The sequence below is a fragment of the Ranitomeya imitator genome, chromosome 10 (genome assembly GCF_032444005.1).
Source record: "Ranitomeya imitator isolate aRanImi1 chromosome 10, aRanImi1.pri, whole genome shotgun sequence".
Classification (NCBI taxonomy): Eukaryota; Metazoa; Chordata; class Amphibia; order Anura; family Dendrobatidae; genus Ranitomeya; species Ranitomeya imitator.
In genome coordinates this window covers 63,471,574-63,498,703 of record NC_091291.1, presented here as the reverse complement: position 1 = coordinate 63,498,703, position 27,130 = coordinate 63,471,574, and the positions used below count along the sequence as shown (strand labels likewise).

Genomic DNA, 27,130 nt, shown 5'->3' with positions numbered 1-27,130 from the left:
GTTGCTGGCCATGAAGTGGGCATTCGAGGAGTGGCGTCATTGGCTTGAGGGTGCTAAGCATCGCGTGGTGGTTTTGACTGATCATAAGAACCTTACTTATCTTGAGTCTGCCAAGCGCTTGAATCCTAGACAGGCCCGTTGGTCGTTATTTTTTGCTCGTTTTGATTTTGTGATTTCATACCTTCCGGGCTCTAAAAATGTGAAGGCGGATGCTCTGTCTAGGAGTTTTGTGCCCGACTCTCCGGGGTTATCTGAGCCGGCGAGTATCCTCAAGGAAGGAGTCATTGTGTCTGCCATCTCCCCTGATTTGCGGAGAGTGTTGCAGAAATTTCAGGCTAATAAACCTGATCGTTGTCCGGCCGAGAAACTGTTCGTCCCTGATAGGTGGACTAGTAAAGTTATCTCTGAACTTCATTGTTCGGTGCTGGCCGGTCATCCAGGAATCTTTGGTACCAGGGAGTTGGTTGCTAGATCCTTTTGGTGGCCGTCTCTGTCGCGGGATGTGCGTGCTTTTGTGCAGTCCTGTGGAATTTGTGCTAGGGCTAAGCCCTGCTGTTCACGTGCCAGTGGGTTGCTTTTGCCCTTGCCGGTCCCGAAGAGGCCTTGGACACATATTTCGATGGATTTCATTTCTGACCTTCCCGTTTCTCAAAAGATGTCTGTCATTTGGGTGGTCTGTGATCGCTTTTCTAAAATGGTCCATCTGGTGCCCTTGGTTAAATTGCCTTCCTCCTCTGATTTGGTGCCTTTGTTCTTCCAGCATGTGGTTCGTTTGCATGGCATTCCTGAGAATATTGTTTCTGACAGAGGTTCCCAGTTTGTCTCAAGGTTCTGGCGAGCCTTTTGTGGTAGGATGGGCATTGACCTATCTTTTTCCTCGGCCTTCCATCCTCAGACTAATGGCCAGACCGAACGAACCAATCAGACCTTGGAAACATATCTGAGATGTTTTGTTTCCGCTGACCAGGATGATTGGGTGTCATTTTTGCCGTTGGCTGAGTTCGCCCTTAATAATCGGGCCAGCTCGGCTACCTTGGTCTCTCCATTTTTCTGCAATTCTGGGTTCCATCCTCGTTTCTCTTCAGGACAGGTTGAGTCTTCGGACTGTCCTGGTGTGGATTATGTGGTGGACAGGTTGCAGCAGATCTGGACTCAGGTAGTGGACAATTTGACCTTGTCCCAGGAGAAGGCTCAGCTTTTCGCTAATCGCAGACGCCGTGTGGGACCCCGACTTCGTGTTGGGGATCTGGTTTGGTTATCTTCTCGTCATATACCTATGAAGGTTTCCTCTCCTAAATTTAAACCTCGTTTTATTGGTCCGTATAGGATTTCTGAGATTCTCAATCCGGTGTCTTTTCGTCTGACCCTCCCAGACTCCTTTTCCATACATAATGTATTCCATAGGTCGTTGTTGAGGAGATACGTGGCACCTATGGTTCCATCTGTGGAGCCTCCTGCCCCTGTTTTGGTGGAGGGGGAATTGGAGTATATTGTGGAGAAGATTTTGGATTCTCGTGTCTCTAGACGGAAACTCCAGTATCTGGTCAAATGGAAGGGATATGCTCAGGAAGATAATTCCTGGGTTTTTGCCTCTGATGTCCATGCCCCAGATCTTGTTCGTGCCTTTCATGTGGCTCATCCTGGTCGGCCTGGGGGTTCTGGTGAGGGTTCGGTGACCCCTCCTCAAGGGGGGGGTACTGTTGTGAATTCTGTGGTCACAAGTGGTATTGCAGTCTCTGGGCGTCCTCCCTCAGGTGTTTTGGTGAGCTCGTTGGCTGCCTTGCTATTTAGCTCCACCTGAGTCTGTCTTCCTTGCTCCTTGTCAATGTTCCAGTGTTGGATCTGAGCTACTGCATCTTTCCTTGGGCCTGCTGCTCTGCTAGATAAGTGCTTCTAGTTTGTTTTCTGTTTTTTCTGTCCAGCTTGTTATTATCTTTTGCTGGAAGCTCTGAGAAGCAAAGGGGTGCACCGCCGTGCTGTTAGTTCGGCACGGTGGGTCTTTTTTGCCCCTTTGCGTGGTTTTCGTTTTAGGGTTTTTTGTAGACTGCATAGTTCTCTTTGCTATCCTCGCTCTGTCTAGAATATCGGGCCTCACTTTGCTGAATCTATTTCATTCCTACGTTTGTCTTTTCATCTTGCTAACAGTCATTATATGTGGGGGCTGCCTATTCCTTTGGGGTATTTCTCTGAGGTAAGTCAGGCTTGTATTTCTATCTTCAGGCTAGTCAGCTCCTCAGGCAGTGCCGAGTTGCATAGGTAGTGATAGGCGCAATCCACTGCTGCTTCCAGTTGTGTGAGGACAGTTCAGGTACTGCAGTCTACAGAGATTCCACGTCTCAGAGCTCGTCCTATTGTTTTGGGTTTTTGCCAGATCTCTGTATGTGCGCTGATTACTGCACGCTGTGTTGCCTGATTGCCAGCCATAACACAAGGTGTTCTCCTGGTTTCCTGTCCTGAACTTCCATTTTCAGGCTCTCGTTAAGTAGTTGTTAATATTACACTGCTTTTGGCCTGCTAGTTGGGTTGGGGCCTACTAACAGTGTCTGCCGCTCCTTGCTGTTCTCCTGGTTTCCTGTCCTGAACGTCCATTTTCAGGCTCTCGTTAAGTAGTTGTTAATATTACACTGCATTTGGCCTACTAGTTGGGTTGGGGCCTACTAATGGTGTCTGCCCCTCCTTGCTGTTCTCCTGGTTTCCTGTCCTGAACTTCCATTTTCAGACTCTCGTTAAGTAGTTGTTAACCCCTTTACCCCCAAGGGTGGTTTGCACGTTATGGACCGGGCCAATTTTTACAATTCTGACCACTGTCCCTTTATGAGGTTATAACTCTTGAACGCTTCAACGGATCTCGGTGATTCTGACATTGTTTTCTCGAGACATATTGTACTTCATGATAGTGGTAAAATTTCTTTGATATTACCTGCATTTATTTGTGAAAAAAACGGAAACATGGCGAAAATTTTGAAAATTTCGCAATTTTCCAACTTTGAATTTTTATGCAATTAAATGACAGAGATATGTCACACAAAATACTTAATGAGTAACATTTCCCACATGTCTACTTTACATCAGCACAATTTTGGAACCAACATTTTTTTTTGTTAGGGAGTTATAAGGGTTAAAAGTTGACCAGCAATTTCTCATTTTTACAACACCATTTTATTTTAGGGACCACATCTCATTTGAAGTCATTTTGAGGGGTCTATATGATAGAAAATACCCAAGTGTGACACCATTCTAAAAACTGCACCCCTCAAGGTTCTCAAAACCACATTCAAGAAGTTTATTAACCCTTCAGGTGTTTCACAGGAATTTTTGGAATGTTTAAATAAAAATTTACATTTAACTTTTTTTAACAAAAAATTTACTTCAGCTCCAATTTGTTTTATTTTGCCAAGAGTTACAGGAGAAAATGGACCCCAAACCTTGTTGTACAATTTGTCCTGAGTACGCCGATACCCCATAAGTGGAGGTAAACCACAGTTTGGGCGCATGGCAGAGCTCGGAAGAGAAGGAGCGCCATTTGACTTTTTAATGCAAAATTGACTGCAATTGAGATGGGACGCCATGTTGCGTTTGGAGAGCCACTGATGTGCCTAAACATTGAAACCCCCCACAAGTGACACCATTTTGGAAAGTAGACCCCCTAAGGAACTTATCTAGATGTGTGGTGAGCACTTTGACCCACCAAGAGCTTCACAGAAGTTTATAATGCAGAACCGTAAAAATAAAAAATCATTTTTGTGAAAAAAATGATCTTTTCGCCCCCAATTTTTTATTTTCCCAATGGTAAGAGAAGAAATTGGAACCAAAAAGTTGTTGTACAATTTGTCCTGAGTACGCTGATACCCCATATGTGGGGGTAAACCACTGTTTGGGTGCATGGGAGAGCTCGGAAGGGAAGGAGCGCCGTTTGACTTTTCAATGCAAAATTCACAGGAATTGAGATGAGACGCCATGTTGCGTTTGGAGAGCCACTGATGTGCCTAAATATTGAAACCCCCCACAAGTGACACCATTTTGGAAAGTAGACCCCCTAAGGAACTTATGTAGATGTGTGGTGAGCACTTTGACCCACCAAGAGCTTCACAGAAGTTTATAATGCAGAGCCGTAAAAATAAAACAAAAATTTTTTCCCACAAATATTATTTTTTAGCCCCCAGTTTTGTATTTTCCCGAGGGTAACAGGAGAAATTGGACCCCAAAATTTGTTGTGCAATTTGTCCTGAGTGCGCTGATACCCCATATGTGGGGGGGAACCACCGTTTGGGCGCATGGGAAGGCTCGGAAGGGAAGGAGCTCCATTTGAAATACAGACTTAGATGGAATGGTCTGCAGGCGTCACATTGCGTTTGCAGAGCCCCTAATGTACCCAAATAGTAGAAACCCCCCACAAGTGACCCCATATTGGAAACTAGACCCCCCAAGGAACTTATCTAGATGTATTGTGAGAACTTTGAGCCCCAAAGTGTTTCACTACAGTTTCTAACGCAGAGCCGTGAAAATAAAAAAAAACATTTCCCCCAAAATTATTTTTTAGCCCCCAGTTTTGTATTTTCTCGAGGGTAGCAGGAGATATTGGACCCCAAAATTTGTTGTCCAATTTGTCCTGAGTGCGCTGATGCCCCATATGTGGGGGGGAACCACCGTTTGGGCGCATGGGAGGGCTCGGAAGGGAAGGAGCGCCATTTGGAATGCAGACTTAGATGGAATGGTCTGCAGGCGTCACATTGCGTTTGCAGAGCCCCTAATGTACCTAAACAGTAGAAACCCCCCACAAGTGACCCCATATTGGAAACAAGACCCCCCCACGAACATATCTAGATGTGTTGTGAGAACTTTGAGCCCCCAAGTTTTTCACTACAGTTTATAACGTAGGGCCGTGAAAATTAAAAAACTTTTTTTTCCCACAAAACTTATTTTTTAGCCCCCAGTTTTGTATTTTTCCAAGGGTAACAGGAGAAATTGCACCCCAAAAGTTGTTGTCCAATTTGTCCTGAGTACGCTGATACCCCATATGTTGGGGTAAACTCCTGTTTGGGCACACGGGAGAGCTCGGAAGGGAAGGAGCACTGTTTTACTTTTTCAACGCAGAATTGGCTGGAATTGAGATCGGACGCCATGTCGCGTTTGGAGAGCCCCTGATGTGTCTAAACAGTGGAAACCCCCCAATTATAACTGAAACCCTAATCCAAACACACCCCTAACCCTAATTCCAACGGTAACCCTAACCACACCTCTAACCCAGACACACCCCTAACCTTAAGCCCAACCCTATTCCCAACCGCAAATGTAATCCAAACCCTAACCCTAACTTTAGCCCCAACCCTAACTGTAGCCTTAACCCTAACTGTAGCCTTAACCCTGCTGTTCTGTTGGTCAAAAATGACCGACCTTGAACTTCAATATTCTTTAAAATATTCAAGATGCGGCTCTGAAACCCGTGGCCGACCGACCCATCCTCATTTAAGTCAATTAACCACAAGTTTCAGAACCGCATCTTGAACACCCCAAAAAATACCAAAGTTCAAAATAGGTCTCCCCAGACCGAACAGAACAGCAGGTTTAACCCTAACTGTAGCCTTAACCCTAACTGTAGCCTTAACCCTAACTGTAGCCTTAACACTAGCCCTAACCATAACCCTAGCCCTAACCCTAATCATAACCCTAGCCCTAACCCTAGCCCTATTCCTAACCCTAGCCCTAACCCTAGCCCTAGCCCTAACCCTAATGAGAAAATGGAAATAAATACATTTTTTGTAAAAATTTTTTATTTTTCCCTAACTAAGGGGGTGATGAAGGGGGGTTTGATTTACTTTTATAGCGGGTTTTTTAGCGGATTTTTATGATTGGCAGCCGTTACTCACTGAAAGACGCTTTTTATTGCAAAAAATATTTTTTGCATTACCACATTTTGAGAGCTATAATTTTTCCATATTTGAGTCCACAGAGTCATGTGAGGTCTTGTTTTTTGCGGGACGAGTTGACGTTTTTATTGTAACACTTATTGTTTTTATTTTAACACTTTCGGGCACGTGACATTTTTTGATCGCTTTTTATTCCGATTTTTGTGAGGCAGAATTAGCAAAAACCAGCTATTCATGAATTTCTTTTGGGGGAGGCGTTTATACCGTTCCGCGTTTGGTAAAATTGATAAAGCAGTTTTATTCTTCGGGTCAGTACGGTTACAGCGACATCTCATTTATATCATTTTTTTATGTTTTGGCGCTTTTATACGATAAAAACTATTTTATAGAAAAAATAATTATTTTTGCATCGCTTTATTCTGAGGACTATAACTTTTTTATTTTTTTGCTGATGTTGCTGTATGGTGGCTCGTTTTTTGCGGGACAAGATGACGCTTTCAGCGGTACCATGGTTATTTATATCTGTCTTTTTGATCGCGTGTTATTCCACTTTTTGTTCGGCAGTATGATAATAAAGCGTTGTTTTTTGCCTAGTTTTTTTTTTTTTTCCTTACGGTGTTTACTGAAGGGGTTAACTAGTGGGCCAGTTTTATAGGTCGGGTCGTTATGGACACAGCGATACTAAATATGTGTACTTTTATTGTTTTGTTTTTTTTATTTAGATAAAGAAATGTATTTATGGGAATAATATTTTTTTTTTTTCATTATTTAGGATTTTTTTTTTATTATTTTTTTTACACACTTGTAAACATTTTTTTTTAACTTTTTTACTTTGTCCCAGGGAGGGACAATACAGATCGGTGATCTGCCAGTTTGCACTGCACTCTGACAGATCACCAATCTGTCAAACAGCGCTGCAGCGTTACCAAGTGCCTGCTCTGAGCAGGCACTTGGTAAGCCACCTCCCTCCCTGCAGGACCCGGATCCGCGGCCATCTTGGATCCGGGACTTGCTGTAGGGAGGAGGTAAGAGACCCCCGGAGCAACACGATCACATCGCGTTGCTGCGGGGGGCTCAGGGAAGCACGCAGGGAGCCCCCTCCCTGCGCGATGTTTTCCTGCACCGTCGGCACATCGCGATCATGTTTGATCGCGGTGTGTCGGGGGTTAATGTGCCGGGGGCGGTCCGTGACCGCTCCTGGCACATAGTGCCGGATGTCAGCTGCGATAAGCAGCTGACACCCGGCCACGATCGGCCGCGCTCCCCCCGTGAGCGCGGCCGATCGCCTATGACGTACTAATCCGTCCTTGGGAAGTAAAGCCCACCCCACATGGACGGAATAGTACGTCTAATAGCAGAAAGGGGTTAATATTACACTGCATTTGGCCTACTAGTTGGGTTGGGGCCTACTAACGGTGTCTGCCGCTCATTGCTGTTCTCCTGGTTTCCTGTCCTGAACTTCCATTTTCAGGCTCTCGTTAAGTAGTTGTTAATATTACACTGCATTTGGCCTGCTAGTTGGGTTGGGGCCTACTAACGGTGTCTGCCGCTCCTTGCTTTTCTCCTCCACTGAACAAAGCAGTGCCGCCTGTTTACTACTGTTACCAATTTTGAACTGCATTTAGACTACTTACCGATTTGGGCTTACTCACTGTGTCAGCCTCACATTACAGTTGTCCTCCACTGAACAAAGCAATGCCGCCTGTTTAGTCCTTTTAACAATTTTGAACTGCTTTTAGCCTACTTTTGTATTTGGGACCATATCTGTGTTTCCTCCTCATCCTGCCCATTGCCCAGCCAGTGCTAGATGACTCTGCTGATACATTGACCCAGACCGCTACATTCCCCTTGCACGCTACACAGCCAGATTCTGTCCCTGCTGAAAGTGAGGTTCCCCTTCCCGCATACTATACCACCTTACACGGGGACAAAGAGGAAGGTGCAGATGAAAGTGCAGGTTCCTTCATCAGGTGGGGGGGATACTCGTTGGCGACGTCACTGGCACAGGGCCGCTTAGAGTACGCAAAAGTGTCGCTGCCGGTGGTAGGCGCCCCCGCCATGCAAACACACTGCCGTACTTTGAGGGGCCCTGTGCCAGTGCCAATGCGAACGAGTGGGCCCCCCCTGCTTGCTCAGGATCACAGCACTTGCAAAGTTGAAATACTTACCTCTCCCTGCTCCACTGCCGTGACGTGGTCCACGTTTCCTGGGCCCACTAAATACTTGACCCAGCCATACCCCCCACAACTTTAGCCAAATGACCCCCAATGTCCAATGGCTAACTATTATTATAAGGTAAATTAAGATTGACAAGCTTCAGTGCCAAGAATGGATGTTTTTGCCATTAAAATGGGCACTGTAGGTGTTTTCCTGGTCTCCACTTACTGCCGACTATGCTCCCCCATTGACTTGCATTGGGTTTCGTGTTTCGGTTGATCCCCGACTTTTCGCGATAATCGGCCGATTTCACTCGACTCGACTTTTGAGATAGTCGGGTTTCGCAAAACCCGACTCGACCCTAAAAAAGTAAATGTCGCTCAACCCTAGTACTCACTATAAAATCCTTTTCTCCGAGATACTCATGGGAGACACAGGACCATGAGTGTATGCTGCTGGCACTAGGAGGCCGATGCGAGGTGAATATGAAAAAATGTTAGCTCCTCCTCTGCAGTATATACCCTCACGCTGGCTCCACAAGAACTAGTTCAGTGCAAAAGCAGTAGGAGAACAAAAATAAATATCTAATACAAGGTATAACGTGTAAAAAAAAGACCCAAATATCAAACAGAGCTATCAGGCCAAATGGCTGGTGCTCTGTCCCCCAATGAGTGTCTCGGAGAAAAGGATTTTATGGTGAGCACTCAAAAATCCGTTTCTCATTCACCTCATTGGGGGGACACAGGACCATAGGACGTCCAAAAGCAGTCCCTGGGTGGGGAACTGACCCAACGGAATAAGACACAAATACCAACTGTCTGCAGGTGTGCTACCGTCGCCTGCAGAATTTATCTGCCGAGACTCGCCTCTGCTGAGGTCTGAGTGTGGACATTGTAATGTTTTGAAAATTTATGCAGGTTAGACCAGGTTGCAACCTTGCAAACCTTTTCTGCTGACGCTTGGTGCCGAAGAGCCCAAGAGGCGCCCAGCAACCGCGTGGAGTGTGCTCTGATCCCTGCTGGAATAGGCCTGCCTATGATGAGGTAAGATTCCTGAATCGCCGAACACATCCACCTGGCTATTGTTGATTTTGAAGCAGCAAATCCCTTCTTGTGACCCTCGGGGAGCACGAACAGCGCATCCGTCTGGCGAAAGGGTGCGGTCCTTGACACATACCTCCTGAGAGCTCTCACTGGATCCAAAGTGTGAAGGGCCTTTTCCACCCGGTGTACTGGTGCGGAACAAAATGAGGGCAAGGCAATGCCCTCGTTAAAGTGAAAAGAGGAAACAACCTTTGAGAGAAATGGAGGGGCTGGCCTTAAAACCTCTTTGTCCTGGTGAAAAATCAGAAACGTGGCTTGGCAGGAGCAGCCAACTCCGAAACCCGCCGATAGACGTTATCGCAACAAGAAAAATAACCTTCCCTGAGAGGTAAGTTAACGAGACATCCTGTAGTGGCTCAAAGGGAGATTCCTGTAGAACACCTTGGACCAGGTTAAGGTCCCAGGCGTCCAGGGGAGCTCTATTGGGCAGTACCACATGGGAGACCCCCTGAATGAGTCTTCACCTGCAGATTGGATGCAATCCTGCGCTGAAATAGGACGGACAAGGCTGAGATCTGTCATTTGAGGGAACTTGGCGCTAGACCCGAGTCCAGGATGGCTTGAAGAAACTCTAAAATTTTAGAAATGGAAAAAATGAGGACGACGACCGCGGTCTCTGCACCACGCAAAAAAGACCTTCAAGTTGCGGTGATAGATGCACGCCGAAGCAGGCTTTCGAGCGCTAATCATCGTGGTATCTACATCCCGGGAGAACCCAGCCTGGGTCAGGACCCAGGATTCAACGCCAAGCCATTAAACACAGGACCCCTGAGTTCTGGCGGTAGATCGGACCCTGGGAAAGTAGGTCCGGATAATCTGGTAGCTGCCAGGAGACCTCGACAACTAGTTGCTCTGCGTACCATGACCGACCAGGCCAGTCCGGGGTGACCAGGATTACTGGGACCCCTTCCGATTTGACCTTCCAGATGACTTTCGCAAGCAGCAGCAATGGGGAAAAACGCGTAAGGTAGCTGGAACTGATTCCACAGAAGGACCAAGGCATCCACGCCGATGGCCTTTGGGTCTTGGGATCGAGCGACAAACTCGGGCACCTTGATGTTTAACCTGGAAGCAATCAGATCCACATCCGGGGTTCTCCAGCATTGACAAATCTACTGAAAAAACTCTGGATGGAGAGACCATTCCCTTGATGAGAGACCCTGCCGGCTGAGAAAGTCCGCTGCCCAGTTCTCTACGCTTGGTATGTGAACTGCTGAGATCACTGAGTGGTTTTTCTCTGTCCAGCGGAGGACGTGTTCTACTTCGCGCATGGTCGCTCTACTTCGGATGCCCCCTTGGTGATTGATATAAGCCACGGCTGTGGCATTGTCCGACTTAATTCGGACTGGGTGCCCCACCAGAAGATGATGGAAGTGCCGCAAAGCCCATCGAATCACCCGTATTTCTAGGAGATTGAATGGAAGGCGTGACTCCCGAGGTGAACAACGCCCCTGAGCCGTGTGGTGACTGGTGTCAGTAGTGACAACTAGCCAATGTTCCGGGGAGAAGGATTTCGCTTGATGGAAGGAGGAGCTCAGCGTCTACCACCTGAGTGCCTGCCTGACCTGGGCAAACAGATGGCACGGGCGGTCGAGAGAAAACAGGCTTTTGTCCCAGGTTGCCAGCAGCACATGCTGCAAGGGGTGGAGGTGAAACTGGGCAAACTGAAAACTTCCATTGCCGCCATCATTTTTCCTAGGACCCTCATGCCAAATCGGATGGAACGAGGAATTGACTGACGAAGTACGAGAACTCCCAGATGAATGGCTACTACCTTGTCTCGAGGGAGAGTCACCAACCATTGGGAGGTGTCCAAGATCATTCCTAAGAAGGAAATTTTCTGAGCTGGGAAGGACGGGAGAAGACTTCTTCAAGTTTATGAGACACCCCAGGCGAGACAGTGTATCCAACATGATGTGGATGCTGTTGTGAATTCTGTGGCTGAGTTCACTTCTGTGGTCACAAGTGGTATTGCAGTCTCTGGGCTTCCTCCCTCAGGTGTTTTGGTGAGCTCGTTGGCTGCCTTGCTATTTAGCTCCACCTGAGTCTGTCTTCCTTGCTCCTTGTCAATGTTCCAGTGTTGGATCTGAGCTACTGCATCTTTCCTTGGGCCTGCTGCTCTGCTAGATAAGTGCTTCTAGTTTGTTTTCTGTTTTTTCTGTCCAGCTTGTTATTATCTTTTGCTGGAAGCTCTGAGAAGCAAAGGGGTGCACCGCCGTGCTGTTAGTTCGGCACGGTGGGTCTTTTTGCCCCTTTGCGTGGTTTTCGTTTTAGGGTTTTTTGTAGACTGCATAGTTCTCTTTGCTATCCTCGCTCTGTCTAGAATATCGGGCCTCACTTTGCTGAATCTATTTCATTCCTACGTTTGTCTTTTCATCTTGCTAACAGTCATTATATGTGGGGGCTGCCTATTCCTTTGGGGTATTTCTCTGAGGTAAGTCAGGCTTGTATTTCTATCTTCAGGCTAGTCAGCTCCTCAGGCAGTGCCGAGTTGCATAGGTAGTTGATAGGCGCAATCCACTGCTGCTTCCAGTTGTGTGAGGACAGTTCAGGTACTGCAGTCTACAGAGATTCCACGTCTCAGAGCTCGTCCTATTGTTTTGGGTTTTTGCCAGATCTCTGTATGTGCGCTGATTACTGCACGCTGTGTTGCCTGATTGCCAGCCATAACAGTACAAGGAGCCCCAATTCAATGATTTCCAATAGAGGGAAAAAAGAAATCCTGACATCATTTTTTTTTCTTAGCTCTGTCTTCAGTCTTTTTTTCCCCTAGACATTAGAGTGCTTCAGGACACAGCTGTGGACATGGATATTCAGGCTCTGTGCTCCTCAATGGATAATCTCGTTGTAAATGTACAAAAGATTCAAGATACTATTGATCAGAAATCGATGCTAGAACCAAGAATTCCGATTCCTGATTTGTTTTTTGGTGACAGAACTAAGTTCCTGAGCTTCAGAAATAATTGTAAGCTATTTTTGGCCTTGAAACCTCATTCTTCTGGTAATCCTATTCAACAGGTTTTGATTATTATTTCTTTTTTGCGCGGCGACCCACAGGACTGGGCGTTTTCTCTTGCACCAGGAGATTCTGCATTGAGTAATGTTGATGCATTTTTCCAGGCGCTGGGATTGCTTTACGATGAGCCTAATTCAGTGGATCAAGCTGAGAAAAATCTGCTGGCTTTATGCCAGGGTCAGGATGATGTAGAAGTATATTGTCAGAAATTTAGAAAATGGTCAGTACTCACTCTGTGGAATGAATCTGCACTAGCGGCTTTGTTCAGAAAGGGTCTCTCTGAAGCTCTTAAGGATGTAATGGTGGGATTTCCTATGCCTGCTGGTTTGAATGAGTCTATGTCCTTGGCCATTCAGATCGGTCGTCGCTTGCGCGAGCGTAAATCTGTGCACCATCTGGCGGTATTGTCTGAGAGTAAGCCTGAGCCTATGCAGTGCAACAGGACTATGACTAAAGTAGAACGGCACGAACACAGACGTCTGAACAGACTGTGTTTCTATTGTGGTGATTCTACTCATGCTATTTCTAATTGTCCTAAACGCACTAGGCGGTTCGATAGCTCTGCCGTTATTGGTACTGTACAGTCCAAATTCCTTTTGTCCATTACCTTAATGTGCTCTTTGTCATCATATTCTGTCATGGCGTTTGTGGATTCAGGCGCTGCCCTGAATCTGATGGATTTGGATTATGCTAAACGTTGTGGATTTTTCTTGGAGCCTTTGCGGTGTCCTATTCCGTTGAGAGGAATTGATGCTACACCTCTGGCCAAGAATAAGCCTCAGTACTGGGCCCAGCTGACCATGTGCATGGCTCCTGCACATCAGGAAGTTATTCGCTTTTTGGTACTGCATAATTTGCATGATGTGGTCGTGTTGGGGTTGCCATGGCTACAAACCCATAATCCAGTATTGGATTGGAACTCTATGTCGGTAACCAGCTGGGGTTGTCAGGGAGTACATGGTGATGTTCCATTTTTGTCTATTTCGTCATCCATTCCTTCTGACATCCCAGAGTTCTTGTCGGACTTTCAGGATGTATTTGAAGAGTCCAAGTCTGATGCCCTTCCTCCGCATAGGAATTGTGATTGTGCTATCGATTTGATTCCTGGTAGTAAATTCCCTAAGGGTCGTTTATTTAATTTGTCCGTACCTGAACACACCGCTATGCGCAGTTATGTGAAGGAGTCCCTGGAGAAGGGACATATTCGCCCATCGTCGTCACCATTGGGAGCAGGGTTCTTTTTTGTAGCCAAGAAGGATGGTTCGCTAAGACCGTGTATTGATTACCGCCTTCTTAATAAGATCACTGTTAAGTTTCAGTATCCCTTGCCATTGTTATCTGACTTGTTTGCTCGGATTAAGGGGGCTAGTTGGTTTACTAAGATTGATCTTCGTGGTGCGTATAATCTGGTGAGAATCAGGCAGGGAGATGAATGGAAAACGGCATTTAATACGCCCGAGGGTCATTTTGAGTATCTGGTGATGCCGTTCGGACTTGCCAATGCTCCATCTGTTTTTCAGTCTTTTATGCATGACATTTTCCGTGAGTATCTGGATAAATTCTTGATTGTTTACTTGGATGACATTTTGATCTTCTCAGATGATTGGGAGTCTCATGTAAAGCAAGTCAGAATGGTTTTCCAGGTACTGCGTGCTAATTCCTTGTTCGTGAAGGGATCAAAGTGTCTCTTCGGTGTGCAGAAAGTTTCATTTTTGGGGTTCATCTTTTCCCCTTCTACTATCGAGATGGATCCGGTTAAGGTTCAGGCCATCCAGGATTGGACTCAGCCGACATCTCTAAAAAGTTTGCAGAAATTCCTGGGCTTTGCTAATTTTTATCGTCGCTTCATCTGTAATTTTTCTAGCATTGCCAGACCATTGACCGATTTGACCAAGAAGGGTGCTGATTTGGTTAATTGGTCTTCTGCTGCCGTGGAAGCTTTTCAGGAGTTGAAGCGTCGTTTTTGCTGTGCCCCTGTGTTGTGTCAACCTGATGTTTCTCTTCCGTTCCAGGTCGAGGTTGATGCTTCTGAGATTGGTGCAGGGGCGGTTTTGTCACAGAGAGGTTCTGGTTGCTCAGTGTTCAAACCATGTGCTTTCTTTTCCAGGAAATTTTCTGCTGCTGAGCGTAATTATGATGTGGGCAACCGAGAGTTGCTGGCCATGAAGTGGGCATTCGAGGAGTGGCGTCATTGGCTTGAGGGTGCTAAGCATCGCGTGGTGGTTTTGACTGATCATAAGAACCTTACTTATCTTGAGTCTGCCAAGCGCTTGAATCCTAGACAGGCCCGTTGGTCATTATTTTTTGCTCGTTTTGATTTTGTGATTTCATACCTTCCGGGCTCTAAAAATGTGAAGGCGGATGCTCTGTCTAGGAGTTTTGTGCCCGACTCTCCGGGGTTATCTGAGCCGGCGAGTATCCTCAAGGAAGGAGTCATTGTGTCTGCCATCTCCCCTGATTTGCGGAGAGTGTTGCAGAAATTTCAGGCTAATAAACCTGATCGTTGTCCGGCCGAGAAACTGTTCGTCCCTGATAGGTGGACTAGTAAAGTTATCTCTGAACTTCATTGTTCGGTGCTGGCCGGTCATCCAGGAATCTTTGGTACCAGGGAGTTGGTTGCTAGATCCTTCTGGTGGCCATCTCTGTCGCGGGATGTGCGTGCTTTTGTGCAGTCCTGTGGAATTTGTGCTAGGGCTAAGCCCTGCTGTTCACGTGCCAGTGGGTTGCTTTTGCCCTTGCCGGTCCCGAAGAGGCCTTGGACACATATTTCGATGGATTTCATTTCTGACCTTCCCGTTTCTCAAAAGATGTCTGTCATTTGGGTGGTCTGTGATCGCTTTTCTAAAATGGTCCATCTGGTGCCCTTGGTTAAATTGCCTTCCTCCTCTGATTTGGTGCCTTTGTTCTTCCAGCATGTGGTTCGTTTACATGGCATTCCTGAGAATATTGTTTCTGACAGAGGTTCCCAGTTTGTCTCGAGGTTCTGGCGAGCCTTTTGTGGTAGGATGGGCATTGACCTATCTTTTTCCTCGGCCTTCCATCCTCAGACTAATGGCCAGACCGAACGAACCAATCAGACCTTGGAAACATATCTGAGATGTTTTGTTTCCGCTGACCAGGATGATTGGGTGTCATTTTTGCCGTTGGCTGAGTTCGCCCTTAATAATCGGGCCAGCTCGGCTACCTTGGTCTCTCCATTTTTCTGCAATTCTGGGTTCCATCCTCGTTTCTCTTCAGGACAGGTTGAGTCTTCGGACTGTCCTGGTGTGGATTATGTGGTGGACAGGTTGCAGCAGATCTGGACTCAGGTAGTGGACAATTTGACCTTGTCCCAGGAGAAGGCTCAGCTTTTCGCTAATCGCAGACGCCGTGTGGGACCCCGACTTCGTGTTGGGGATCTGGTTTGGTTATCTTCTCGTCATATACCTATGAAGGTTTCCTCTCCTAAATTTAAACCTCGTTTTATTGGTCCGTATAGGATTTCTGAGATTCTCAATCCGGTGTCTTTTCGTCTGACCCTCCCAGACTCCTTTTCCATACATAATGTATTCCATAGGTCGTTGTTGAGGAGATACGTGGCACCTATGGTTCCATCTGTGGAGCCTCCTGCCCCTGTTTTGGTGGAGGGGGAATTGGAGTATATTGTGGAGAAGATTTTGGATTCTCGTGTCTCTAGACGGAAACTCCAGTATCTGGTCAAATGGAAGGGTTATGCTCAGGAAGATAATTCCTGGGTTTTTGCCTCTGATGTCCATGCCCCAGATCTTGTTCGTGCCTTTCATGTGGCTCATCATGGTCGGCCTGGGGGTTCTGGTGAGGGTTTGGTGACCCCTCCTCAAGGGGGGGGTACTGTTGTGAATTCTGTGGCTGAGTTCACTTCTGTGGTCACAAGTGGTATTGCAGTCTCTGGGCTTCCTCCCTCAGGTGTTTTGGTGAGCTCGTTGGCTGCCTTGCTATTTAGCTCCACCTGAGTCTGTCTTCCTTGCTCCTTGTCAATGTTCCAGTGTTGGATCTGAGCTACTGCATCTTTCCTTGGGCCTGCTGCTCTGCTAGATAAGTGCTTCTAGTTTGTTTTCTGTTTTTTCTGTCCAGCTTGTTATTATCTTTTGCTGGAAGCTCTGAGAAGCAAAGGGGTGCACCGCCGTGCTGTTAGTTCGGCACGGTGGGTCTTTTTGCCCCTTTGCGTGGTTTTCGTTTTAGGGTTTTTTGTAGACTGCATAGTTCTCTTTGCTATCCTCGCTCTGTCTAGAATATCGGGCCTCACTTTGCTGAATCTATTTCATTCCTACGTTTGTCTTTTCATCTTGCTAACAGTCATTATATGTGGGGGCTGCCTATTCCTTTGGGGTATTTCTCTGAGGTAAGTCAGGCTTGTATTTCTATCTTCAGGCTAGTCAGCTCCTCAGGCAGTGCCGAGTTGCATAGGTAGTTGATAGGCGCAATCCACTGCTGCTTCCAGTTGTGTGAGGACAGTTCAGGTACTGCAGTCTACAGAGATTCCACGTCTCAGAGCTCGTCCTATTGTTTTGGGTTTTTGCCAGATCTCTGTATGTGCGCTGATTACTGCACGCTGTGTTGCCTGATTGCCAGCCATAACAGGATGCATTCTTCACAGGCCTGAAAAGACGGTGCCTTGATCAGGAGGTCGTCTAAGTATGGCAAGATGACCATGCCCCGAGAATGCAGAATGGACATGACGGCTGCCATGATTTTTGTGAACACCCTGGGAGCGGTGGCTAGTCCGAATGCCAGGGCTGTAAACTGAAAGTGTAGCCCGCAGACAGCAAAACGCAGGAACCTTTGATGAGAGGGAAAAATGGGAATATGAAGATAGGCATCTTGGATGTCGATAGACGCCAATAACTCTCCCCTTTCCATCGAAGAGACGACAGAGTGGAGGGACTCCATCTGGAAACGTCTAATCTTGACAAACCTGTTCAGGAGCTTTAGGTCCAGAATGGGTCTTACAGTTTCGTCCTTTTTTGGAACCATGAACAGGTTCGAGTAGAACCCCTGGAATCTTTAGTTTTTCGGCACAGGAATGATAACCCCGTAGTGCCGGAGTGACTCGATGGCCTGAAAAAAGGATCGGCGTGTGCCTCCGCTTTGGGGGTACGGGAAAAAAAAAAACGTTTTGGGAGGTGGGAGCAAAACTCTATTTTGTATCCAGAAGACACCACATCTCTGATCCATGCATCGTGAATGGCGAAGAGCCAGACATTGCCTTCTCTGCTGATGTCGATCGGAAGGAGCATTGAGTCATTTGGTTGAAAATCTGTGGGACCTGGATCCCTTAGATCTGGACTTGTTGGGATGGTTCTTCCACAATGAGTTGGTTTTGTAAGAGATTTGATAACCTCTGTCCCCCTGAACAGGGCGGCCTGAGCCAGCACGATTGGTTTAGGTGGCCCACCCGGGGCTGCGAAAGGGCTGAAAACGCGTCGTAGCTGGTGACAAAAGGGTCGCCTAACCTTCTGTTGGGGGAGGAAGTTACATTTTCCACCATTAGTGTTCGAGATAAGCTCGTCTAGCTTCTCACCAAATAACCGTCCGCTTTGGTAAGGCAGAAAAGTTAGGGACTTTTTTGATGTAGAGTCTGCTCGCCATGTCCTGAGCCACAGAGCTCTCCTAATAGAAATAGGATTCACGGCAGCAATCACCATGAAGTTAGCCGCGTCCAGGGATGCATTAACCAAAAAGTCCCCAGCCAAAGCGATTTGGTTAGCAAGATCAGCAACCGCTGGTGGAAGGTCAGTAGCCCGCAAAGCTCTGCTTAGAGACTCCACACAGAATACCATGGCCTTAGCCACCCATGTTGCCGCGAAGGAGGGAGAAAGCGCTGAGCCCAATGCCTCGAAGAATGAGCGAGCAAGGCTCTCTTATTAGGCGATCTGTGGGATCCTTGATGGAGAGTCCGTAAGGTAAGAACAGCAGAGTTTTGGAGGCCAAACGCAATATAGGTGGATCCACTGGGGGGGTCGGAATTCAGCCCAATTTTTATGAAAATCTGAAGCTCCCGCCCCGCAGTGTCTTCTGACTTATTCACACTGCGGGGCGGGATCTCGGGCAGCGCGGCCGCACAGGCGCAGTCAGCAAGACATCAAATGATGTCAGAAGACTGGCAGCACTAACTGCGCATGCTCAAGGCATAAGATAACAGCGCAGGCGCCGGGACAGTTGAAAACAACGTTGAGGAGGTGGCGCCAAGAGGGCATGAGTGACGGCGGTGCTGCGTCTGCATTAGGGGGGGGGGGGGAAAGACCTGCCCCCAGAACTATATCAAGGTATTTTGGACAAATTGCAAAATTGATTATTTCTGCAGTTACAGCACCAAGAACTAAAAGAGCCGCCTTGTCAGAATGCAGCATTAGTGCTGCACAAGGTGTCTCTTTTCGTTACAAACGCCTGTGGGGGTGACAGGTTCCCTTTAAATTAAAAAAAATAACCTAGACATGTTTGGTGTCTATGAACTTATAATTTCAAAAACCTGACCGGCACATCCAAACATAGACTAAGTGTGAACAGGTGCTGAACCTAGAGTCGCCAACTCGTATATAGTTAAGTAAATAAGGCAGCACACTGCAGCGCTAAAACATGTAAATTTGAAAACATGAAATTTGAACTGCATTACTGCACTAGAAATATGAAAAATGAGAGCTTTTAGCGCATAAAAATGGCCAATTTTATGTGTACCTGGTAGCCCCTTTACGGCATCTCTCTTATACCAGGTCCTAAACTTGCCTTACCTCGCTGAGAATAAACGTCTCCATCTGAATGGGTACATGTGAAACCTCTTCTTAGACTAAAAATTCTCTCTCTCTGTGGAGGTATACCCCTCCACAGAGAGAGAGAATTTTTAGTCTAAGAAGAGGTTTCACATGTACCCATTCAGATGGAGACGTTTATTCTCAGCGAGGTAAGGCAAGTTTAGGACCTGGTATAAGAGAGATGCCGTAAAGGGGCTACCAGGTACACATAAAATTGGCCATTTTTATGCGCTAAAAGCTCTCATTTTTCATATTTCTAGTGCAGTAATGCAGTTCAAATTTCGTGTTTTCAAATTTACATGTTTTAGCGCTGCAGTGTGCTGCCTTATTTACTTAACTATGAACTTATAATGACTGGGAGAATCATAATGGCAGGTCTGTTTTAGCATCTAGTGAAGATGGTTAAAAAAAAACAAACAAAAAAACAGTGGCATTGCACTTTTTTTGAAATTTCACCACAGTTGGAATTTTTTTTTCCCATTTTGCAGTACATGATATGTTAATACCAATGGTGTCCTTTAAAAGTACAACTTGTCCCACCAAAAAAAGCACTCACATAGCAATTTGACCAAAAAATTAAAAGGTTATGGCTCTGGGAAGAAGGGGCGCAAAAAACGAAAACACAAAAAAGGAAATACCTTTGGTCGTGAAGGAGTTAAACACAAAAATAAACACAAATTTTGACATCCAAACTACATAAAAGCTAAGTAAAAACATGGAGTTAAATCATTGTACACTTACACCTTCCAGAAGGAAGATTTTTTCATCTGTACATCTTGCACTTCTTTGGAGGCCCTGCAAAAAAATACGGTAAAATTGTTGACAAAAAAATTATAACAATAACAGTAAAAACGAATCCTTATTTGCTGCATGCGTTTTCAGACTAATCGTCACTTAATATACAAAATTTGAAAGCTGGTCTTTATGTAAATCAGATTAGTCATACACTTAACATATTTGTAATTACTAGGAAAGGTACCATGTTGAAGTCGTGAACATTCACATACATTTGCCGGCTCCTAGAAGATACTGATATTATACTGTGGAGGTCTAGTCGATAGAGAGTCTTCAGAGTTATGCTCACTTGCAAGAATGCACCGCATTTTTCGGACTAAAAGATGCACCATACCATAAGATGCACCCCAAATTTGCCGAAGGAAGAAAATTAATGCGTCAAATGGGGGTAGTCTTACAGTCCAAATTAAGCTTACCGGGGAAGGGGGTGGGACGGCAGCGCTGGTGGAGCAGGGTCACAAGAGATGTTCGGTGGTCCGGCGATGATCTGACTCCCATCCCAGGCTAGTGCGGAAGGTTCGGTGGTGCGGGGGCTTCCACATCCATTGCTGCAATGTGGTGGTCACCGGAAAATTGGCCGCCGGAGGCGGTGCATGAGTAGATTGAGATCAGGATGAGATCTCATTGCCAAAATCTCAATCTGCACATGTGCCACCTCCGGTGGCCATTTTTCTGGGGGCCATCGTATTGCAGTAATGGATGTGCAGGGGCTACGGGCTTTCATGTTGGCGGAGCCCCAGCACCACCGAACCTGCCATACCAGCATGGGATGGGACTCAGATCATCACCCTGCAGCGTCAGACCACTGAACATCCCCTTTTGCAGCCCAGGGCAGGCAGAATCACCCAACTCCTGCTACTCCTGGCTAGCATATTCAAACTATAAGATGCACCCCCATTTTCCCCAAAAAATTTTAAGGGGAAAAAAAGGTACGTCTTATAGTCCGGAAAATACGGCAACTCCTGAGGAACTAATTCAAAGCTTTCATGCCAGTAATCTGGAGTAAAAAGATTTGAAAAGTCATAACATTTTGAAGAAACTTTTGACTTTCGGCCTTATTATTTGACATGCCTCTGATCTGATACTGTACTGATACTGTAGCAGGACTGGGAGTAGGAGTTGTAGCATGGTAAACATGCAGGTACACACCTGTTAAAGAAGCACTCAAATCAAAATTTGCATCCTCTTAATACATTGCAGTCATCATATTATACAACACTTTTCTTGTTTTGCCCCTCTGCCCAGCTAATGTTTCCCTTTTCCATCAGGTCTATGACATTACTTGGTTAATAACGGACTAGCCAAATCCTTCTAAGCCGTATGTAGAAACAGGGGGTCAATTTTACCTGCATGACTCACAGGTCAGTGAAAAACTCAATGGTGGGGGCAGGACAGAACAGTTGGGTCAGGAATTGAAGAGAGGAATGATTTTTGCAGGGACAAGAGACTTTCCTGTTTCTATATAGAGCTTTGAAAAGAACAATTAGCTGGATAGAACGGCAAAAAGAGAAATTGTAAGTACACAGTGCTATATAATATGATGATAGTAATATATTAAGAGGATAACATTTTTTATGAAGGAAAAAGCAGAAGTCCAGCGTGGGTGATGTCCATAAAAAACCTAATGGGCCTAGTCCTATATGGCAGCCCTCTTTCATTTTATTTTTATCACAATGAGTAAGGCGGCACGACCGTTGAAACGCGTATGATTTTAATGCACTTTAAGCCTGTGACTGTCACTGGTACGAATCACCCGTTTTTGTGTCTATGGATATGAAGATGGACTTTGGATTTATGTGCTTTTAACGAATATGGAATAAAAGGTATTTTTTATGGACATCACCCACGCTGGACTTCTGCTTTTTCCTTCAAACTACTTGCTGCACTGCATGATCCGTGCGCTGGGCCTGAGAGGAGGTGAGCTGATCTTCGTTGCTTTTTCTTTTCTGATATTTAGTGCGATCTTGCTCCCCTCTCAATTATAATCTTCCATCATAATACACTGAATAAGACACACGGGTTACCTTTGACTAAAATGTCACGTACGGCTTCTAATGTGGACACAGTACAAGGACTACACACCGCACAATCACTGGAGGAAGAGCTTACAGCTAGAGGGAATAAGGCACAGGAAATATTCTCAAGGACTAAACCTGACTACACAAAGGAATCATGTGAACTTGATACCCTTATGAAACTATTGGAAAAATTACAAACAAGGGAACTTAGAACATGGTGGGACTTTACCACATTGAATGCATATATCAGTAAAAACATGATCCCAAGGGGACTCAGACTTAAAGGGAACCTGTCACCCCCGTTTTTTGAGATTGAGCTATAAATACTGTTAAATAGGGCCTGCGCTGTGCGTTACTATAGTGTATGTAGTGTACCCCGATTCCCCATGTATGCTGAGAAATACAGTACCAAAGTCGCCGTTTTCGCCTGTCAATCAGGCTGGTCTGGTCAGGTGGGCGTGTTCACAGCGCTCTTTTCTTCCCCAGCTTTCCGTTGGTGGCGTAGTGGTGTGCGCATGTCCAGAGTTCCGACTTCCCTGCGCCCACGTGAAGACACAGCGCGCGATCTGCGCTGTAATCCCTTGCATCGGTGGGGGCGGCCATCTTCCTGTGGCCGCGCGTGCGCAGATGGAGTACTCTGCTGCACGGGGCTTCAGGAAAATGGCCGCGGGCAGCCGCGCGTGCGCATTAGAGATCGCGGCGGCCATTTTCCCAAAGCCGAGTTTGCATCTCGGCTTTGGGAAAATGGCGGCCGCGATCTCTAATGCGCACGCGCGGCTGCCCGCGGCCATTTTCCTGAAGCCCCGTGCAGCAGAGCACTCCATCTGCGCACGCGCGGCCCCAGGAAGATGGCCGCCCCCACCGATGCAAGGGATTACAGCGCAGATCGCGCGCTGTTTCTTCACGTGGGCGCAGGGAAGTCGGAAATTGGACATGCGCACACCACTACGCCACCAACGGAAAGCTGGGGAAGAAAAGAGCGCTGTGAACACGCCCACCTGACCAGACCAGCCTGATTGACAGGCGAAAACGGCGACTTTGGTAATGTATTTCTCAGCATACATGGGGAATCGGGGTACACTACATACACTATAGTAACGCACAGCGCAGGCCCTATTTAACAGTATTTATAGCTCAATCTCAAAAAACGGGGTGACAGGTTCCCTTTAAGAAGAAAGCTACCATTACTTTCTCTGATGGCTTTGAGAAATCGTGGTATGAGATCCTGGATAATTGCTCCATTCAGCTTATGAAACTTATTGTTCAAGAGGAAGAGAAAGTTTTAGCTTCAGTTCATGAACAAATTGATGAGACTAAAAACTCCTTAAAAGTATACTCATCTCTGAAACAATATGATGAATGGATGAAATCTATTAAATTAAATCTCAGCAAACTGGAGGAATATATTACCCAAACTAAAAAAAGCAAATTTGAACGGGACCATCAGGACTATATTCGTAATGAGGTATATGACTGGCATGAAAAAAGACGTGCACCATATAAATCACCTAGTTCAATCTTGAGAGGGAGTAATAGAAATGGACAGATGAATTATCAACAAAGAAGGGTTAACTTCTCTGATACGGACGTCTCTCATGAAAATTCAGACGAGTACACCTCAGGAAATGCGTCTGATTCCTCCTATGAAAGACAACGATTTACCCCTCATCGTGACCAAAGATTTGGGAATGACGCCCCAACTCAAGCGCCTCCAAAAAATGGACGAGACGCAGAAGAAGGGGTGGCAGGAAGCATAACAACAAGAAGATATCCACAGAGGCGAAAGAAGACGAGAAAAATGTGGTAATTAACTTGTCCAGCTATGTAATTAGTGAGACCCAAATGGACATTCTATCTAAAGGTCTCACCTTCTCCCCTACAAATGAATTTGATATGTACAGAACATTACTAGATGTAAATAAATTTGTTCGAAATTTGACTTTAAAATGCCACTTTTTCAAGGAAAAATCTGACCAGGATACTATACAGAACCTGACCACACAGAGTGACCAGACCACACTGGGTGAAATAGGGACTTTCCAGGAACTTTGCTCCATTAGTGACCTGAGGACCCTTGAGAGTGAATCTATAGAATCCACCAAAAACCTAAACTCTGGTTATAAATCAAAAAAACCCTATTTTTACCCTGTCAATTCAAGACCTAACATCTTGGATTCATTCCAGGAATGCATAGAGGAGGACCTGATAGAACTCAAGAAAAAATCCTCATGTAACCATAACAGACCCAATCTGAGTAAAACGGAAAGGAAAGCTCTGGAGGAGATCAGAGGCAACCAGGATCTCATGGTCAGAAGAGCTGACAAGGGAGGAGCTGTGGTCCTACTGAATGCAGGTCTATATGTCCAGCAGAACATGGTGATGCTGAATAACAGCAACACGTATAGGAGACTACAGCATGATCCCACTGAACTATTCCAGAAAAAATTAAAACATCTGCTTTCTGAGGGTTTTGCTATAGGGGCACTGGATAAAAAACTGTCTAAGGATTTATTTGTGGAACACCCTATAATCCCCATCTTCCATTCCCTGCCTAAGATCCACAAGGAAGTCTTTCCTCCTACATTCAGACCCATAGTAGCAGGGATTGGAAGCATGGGTGAAAACCTCAGTACCTGGGTGGATATGTATCTGCAACCACTGATTTCTAGACTACCAGGCTATATAAAAGATACAAAGCATTTGATTTCCTCCCTGGATAAGACGGAATGGTCTGGAGACTGTATCTTCATCTCCTGTGACGTGGAGGCCTTGTATCCCTCCCTGATGCATGACCTGACTATCTCCATCCTGAGGAGACATCTCCAGGACTACAGTGACTACACTCCGGCTATACAGGAATTTTTGATTTCCTCGGTGGACTTTCTCCTCAAACATAACTTTTTTTCCTTTAATAAAGAGTTTTTTTTGCAGGTTTGCGGAGCCCCGATGGGCGCAGGGTTCTCGCCATCTATCGCTAACCTGTATATGGCAGCCTGGGAGAGCTTGTTCATGTTTTCACATGTTAACCCCTTCTCCCCCTATATTAGGTGGCTGGGACGCTATCTGGACGACCTGCTCCTCATATGGGAGGGACCTGCGGACTTGATATCTGAACTTATCAAATATATGAATGAAAATGAAATGAATTTGAAATTCACCTATACAATTGGGGGTAGAAACATTAATTTTTTAGATGTTACTTTAGATCTAAATTCAGATTCAATCATCACAATCTCCCCTTTCAGGAAAAATACCGCGACTAATTCCATATTACATGCCAAATCATGTCATCCAAGACATGTAATAAAAAACATACCTGTGGGGGAACTCTACAGGTTTAAGAGGAACAGTACCACCAAAGAAGTGTATGACAGGAGTAAGAGGGAGGTGAGGGGCAGGCTGGCTCATAAGGGCTATCCCAGCTGGATGCTTTGTGGTTACATAGTTACATAAGTTGAAAAAAGTTTTAGGTCCATCAAGTTCAACATTTCTTCACCAACTGTTCATTTTGTTACTAAATTATCTATATCCCACAATGTTATGTGTATTGAGGAAATCATCCAGCCCTTTTTTAAATGCTGTTTCAGTGTCTGCCATTGCTACCTCTTGTGGTAGGGCATTCCACATTCTGACTGCTCTAAATGTGAAGAACCCTTTCTTATTTAGCTGTCAGAAGTATTATTATTATTCGCCTTTCTTCCACCCGTATTGAGTGCCCCCTGGTCCTTATTATGGTCCTTGGAAGGAATAAGTCATGTGCCAGTCCTCTGTACTGACCACACATATTTATACACATAAATGAGATACCCTCTGAGGCATCTTTTTTCGAAGCTACACCATTTTCCAAATTATTATGCAAATGAATTTTTTTCACAGATTTTCCTAAATGGTCGGTGCAAATGACAGTCAGTCTAATAAAGGTCATCACCCATTAGAGTATACATCAAATTTTATCAAAGTAACCTCCCAATGATAACAGTACAATCTCCAAAATGAATAAAAACTCAAAATGCACTGTTCCAAATTATTATGCACTGTAGAATTTCTAAACATTTGATATGTTTTAAAGAACTGAAAATGCTCATTTGTAGAATTTGCAGCATTAGGAGGTCACATTCACTGAACAAAAAAAGCTATTTAACTCCAAAACATCCTAACAGGCCAAGTTACATGTTAACATAGGAACCCTTCTTTGATATCACCTTCACAATTCTTGCATCCATTGAACTTGCGAGTTTTTGGAGAGTTTTGTCTCCTCTCCAAATCGCACCTCACCACCTGTGCGCTTGACCCCATCCCATCCCACCTCCTCTCCAACCTCACCACCACACTTATCCCATCCCTAACCCACCTCTTCAACCTATCACTATCTTCTGGCACCTTCCCTTCTGCTTTCAAACATGCCACAATCATGCCTATCCTTGAAAAGTCAACCCTCGATCCAACTGCTATGTCCAGCTATCGCCCAATATCACTGCTCCCATTCGCTTCCAAACTCCTGGAGCAGCACGTCCACTCTGAACTTTCCTCCCACCTCTCATTTAACTTGCTCTTTGACAATCTACAATCTGGTTTCCGGCCCCATCACTCAACTGAGACAGCCCTGAGCAAAATCACTAACGACCTACTTACCGCGAAAGCTAATGGACAAAACTCTGTACTCCTCCTTCTAGACCTGTCCTCTGCTTTCGACACAGTTGACCACTGCCTCTTACTGCAGATCCTCTCCTCCTTTGGCATCAAAAACCTTGCTCTATCCTGGATCTCCTCGTACCTTTCCAACTGCACATTCAGCGTCTCCCACTCCCACACTACCTCCTCATCCCACCCTCTCTCTGTTGGAGTCCCCCAAGGCTCTGTTCCAGGACCCCTACTCTTCTCAATCTATACACTTGGCTTGGGACAACTCAAAGTCCCATGGATTCCAGTACCACCTCTATGCTGATGACACTCAGATCTACCTCTCTGGCCAAGACGTCACCGCTCTGCTGTCCAGAATCCCAGAGTGCCTATCAGCCATATCCTCCTCATTCTCCTCTCGCTTCCTCAAACTCAATGTGGACAAATCTGAACTCATCATCTTTCCTCCATCCCATAGATCTTCCTTACCTGACCTATCTATCGCAATCAATGACATCATGCTTTCCCCGTACCGGAAGTCCGCTGCCTCAGAGTAACCTTTGACTCTGCCCTGTCCTTCAAATGGCACATCCAAGCTCCTTCCTCCTCCTGTCGCCTCTAGCTCAAAAATATCTCCATAATCCGTCCTTTCCTCAACCGTCAACCTACTAAAACTCTTGTGCATGCCCTCATCATTTCCTACCTTGACTACTGCAACATCCTTTTCTGCGGCCTCCCTGCTAAGACCCTTACATCTCTCCAGTCCATCCTTAACTCTGCTGCCCGA

General features: G+C 45.8%; 1 protein-coding gene across 3 annotated transcripts in view; it reads right to left on the bottom strand.

Annotated features, from left to right (window-relative positions):
- The window catches only part of LOC138651327 (C-Jun-amino-terminal kinase-interacting protein 4-like), an 834,119-nt gene that overhangs the window by 302,801 nt on the left and 504,188 nt on the right, over nt 1-27,130 (bottom strand). For 2 of the 3 annotated variants that reach the window (XM_069741428.1, XM_069741430.1), the window contains one exon: nt 19,652-19,705. The exons of the other annotated variant lie outside the window; for it this stretch is intronic. In XM_069741428.1, the coding sequence (XP_069597529.1) occupies nt 19,652-19,705 (54 nt within the window). The remainder of the gene's footprint in view (nt 1-19,651; nt 19,706-27,130) is intronic. 3 annotated transcript variants of the gene reach the window in all.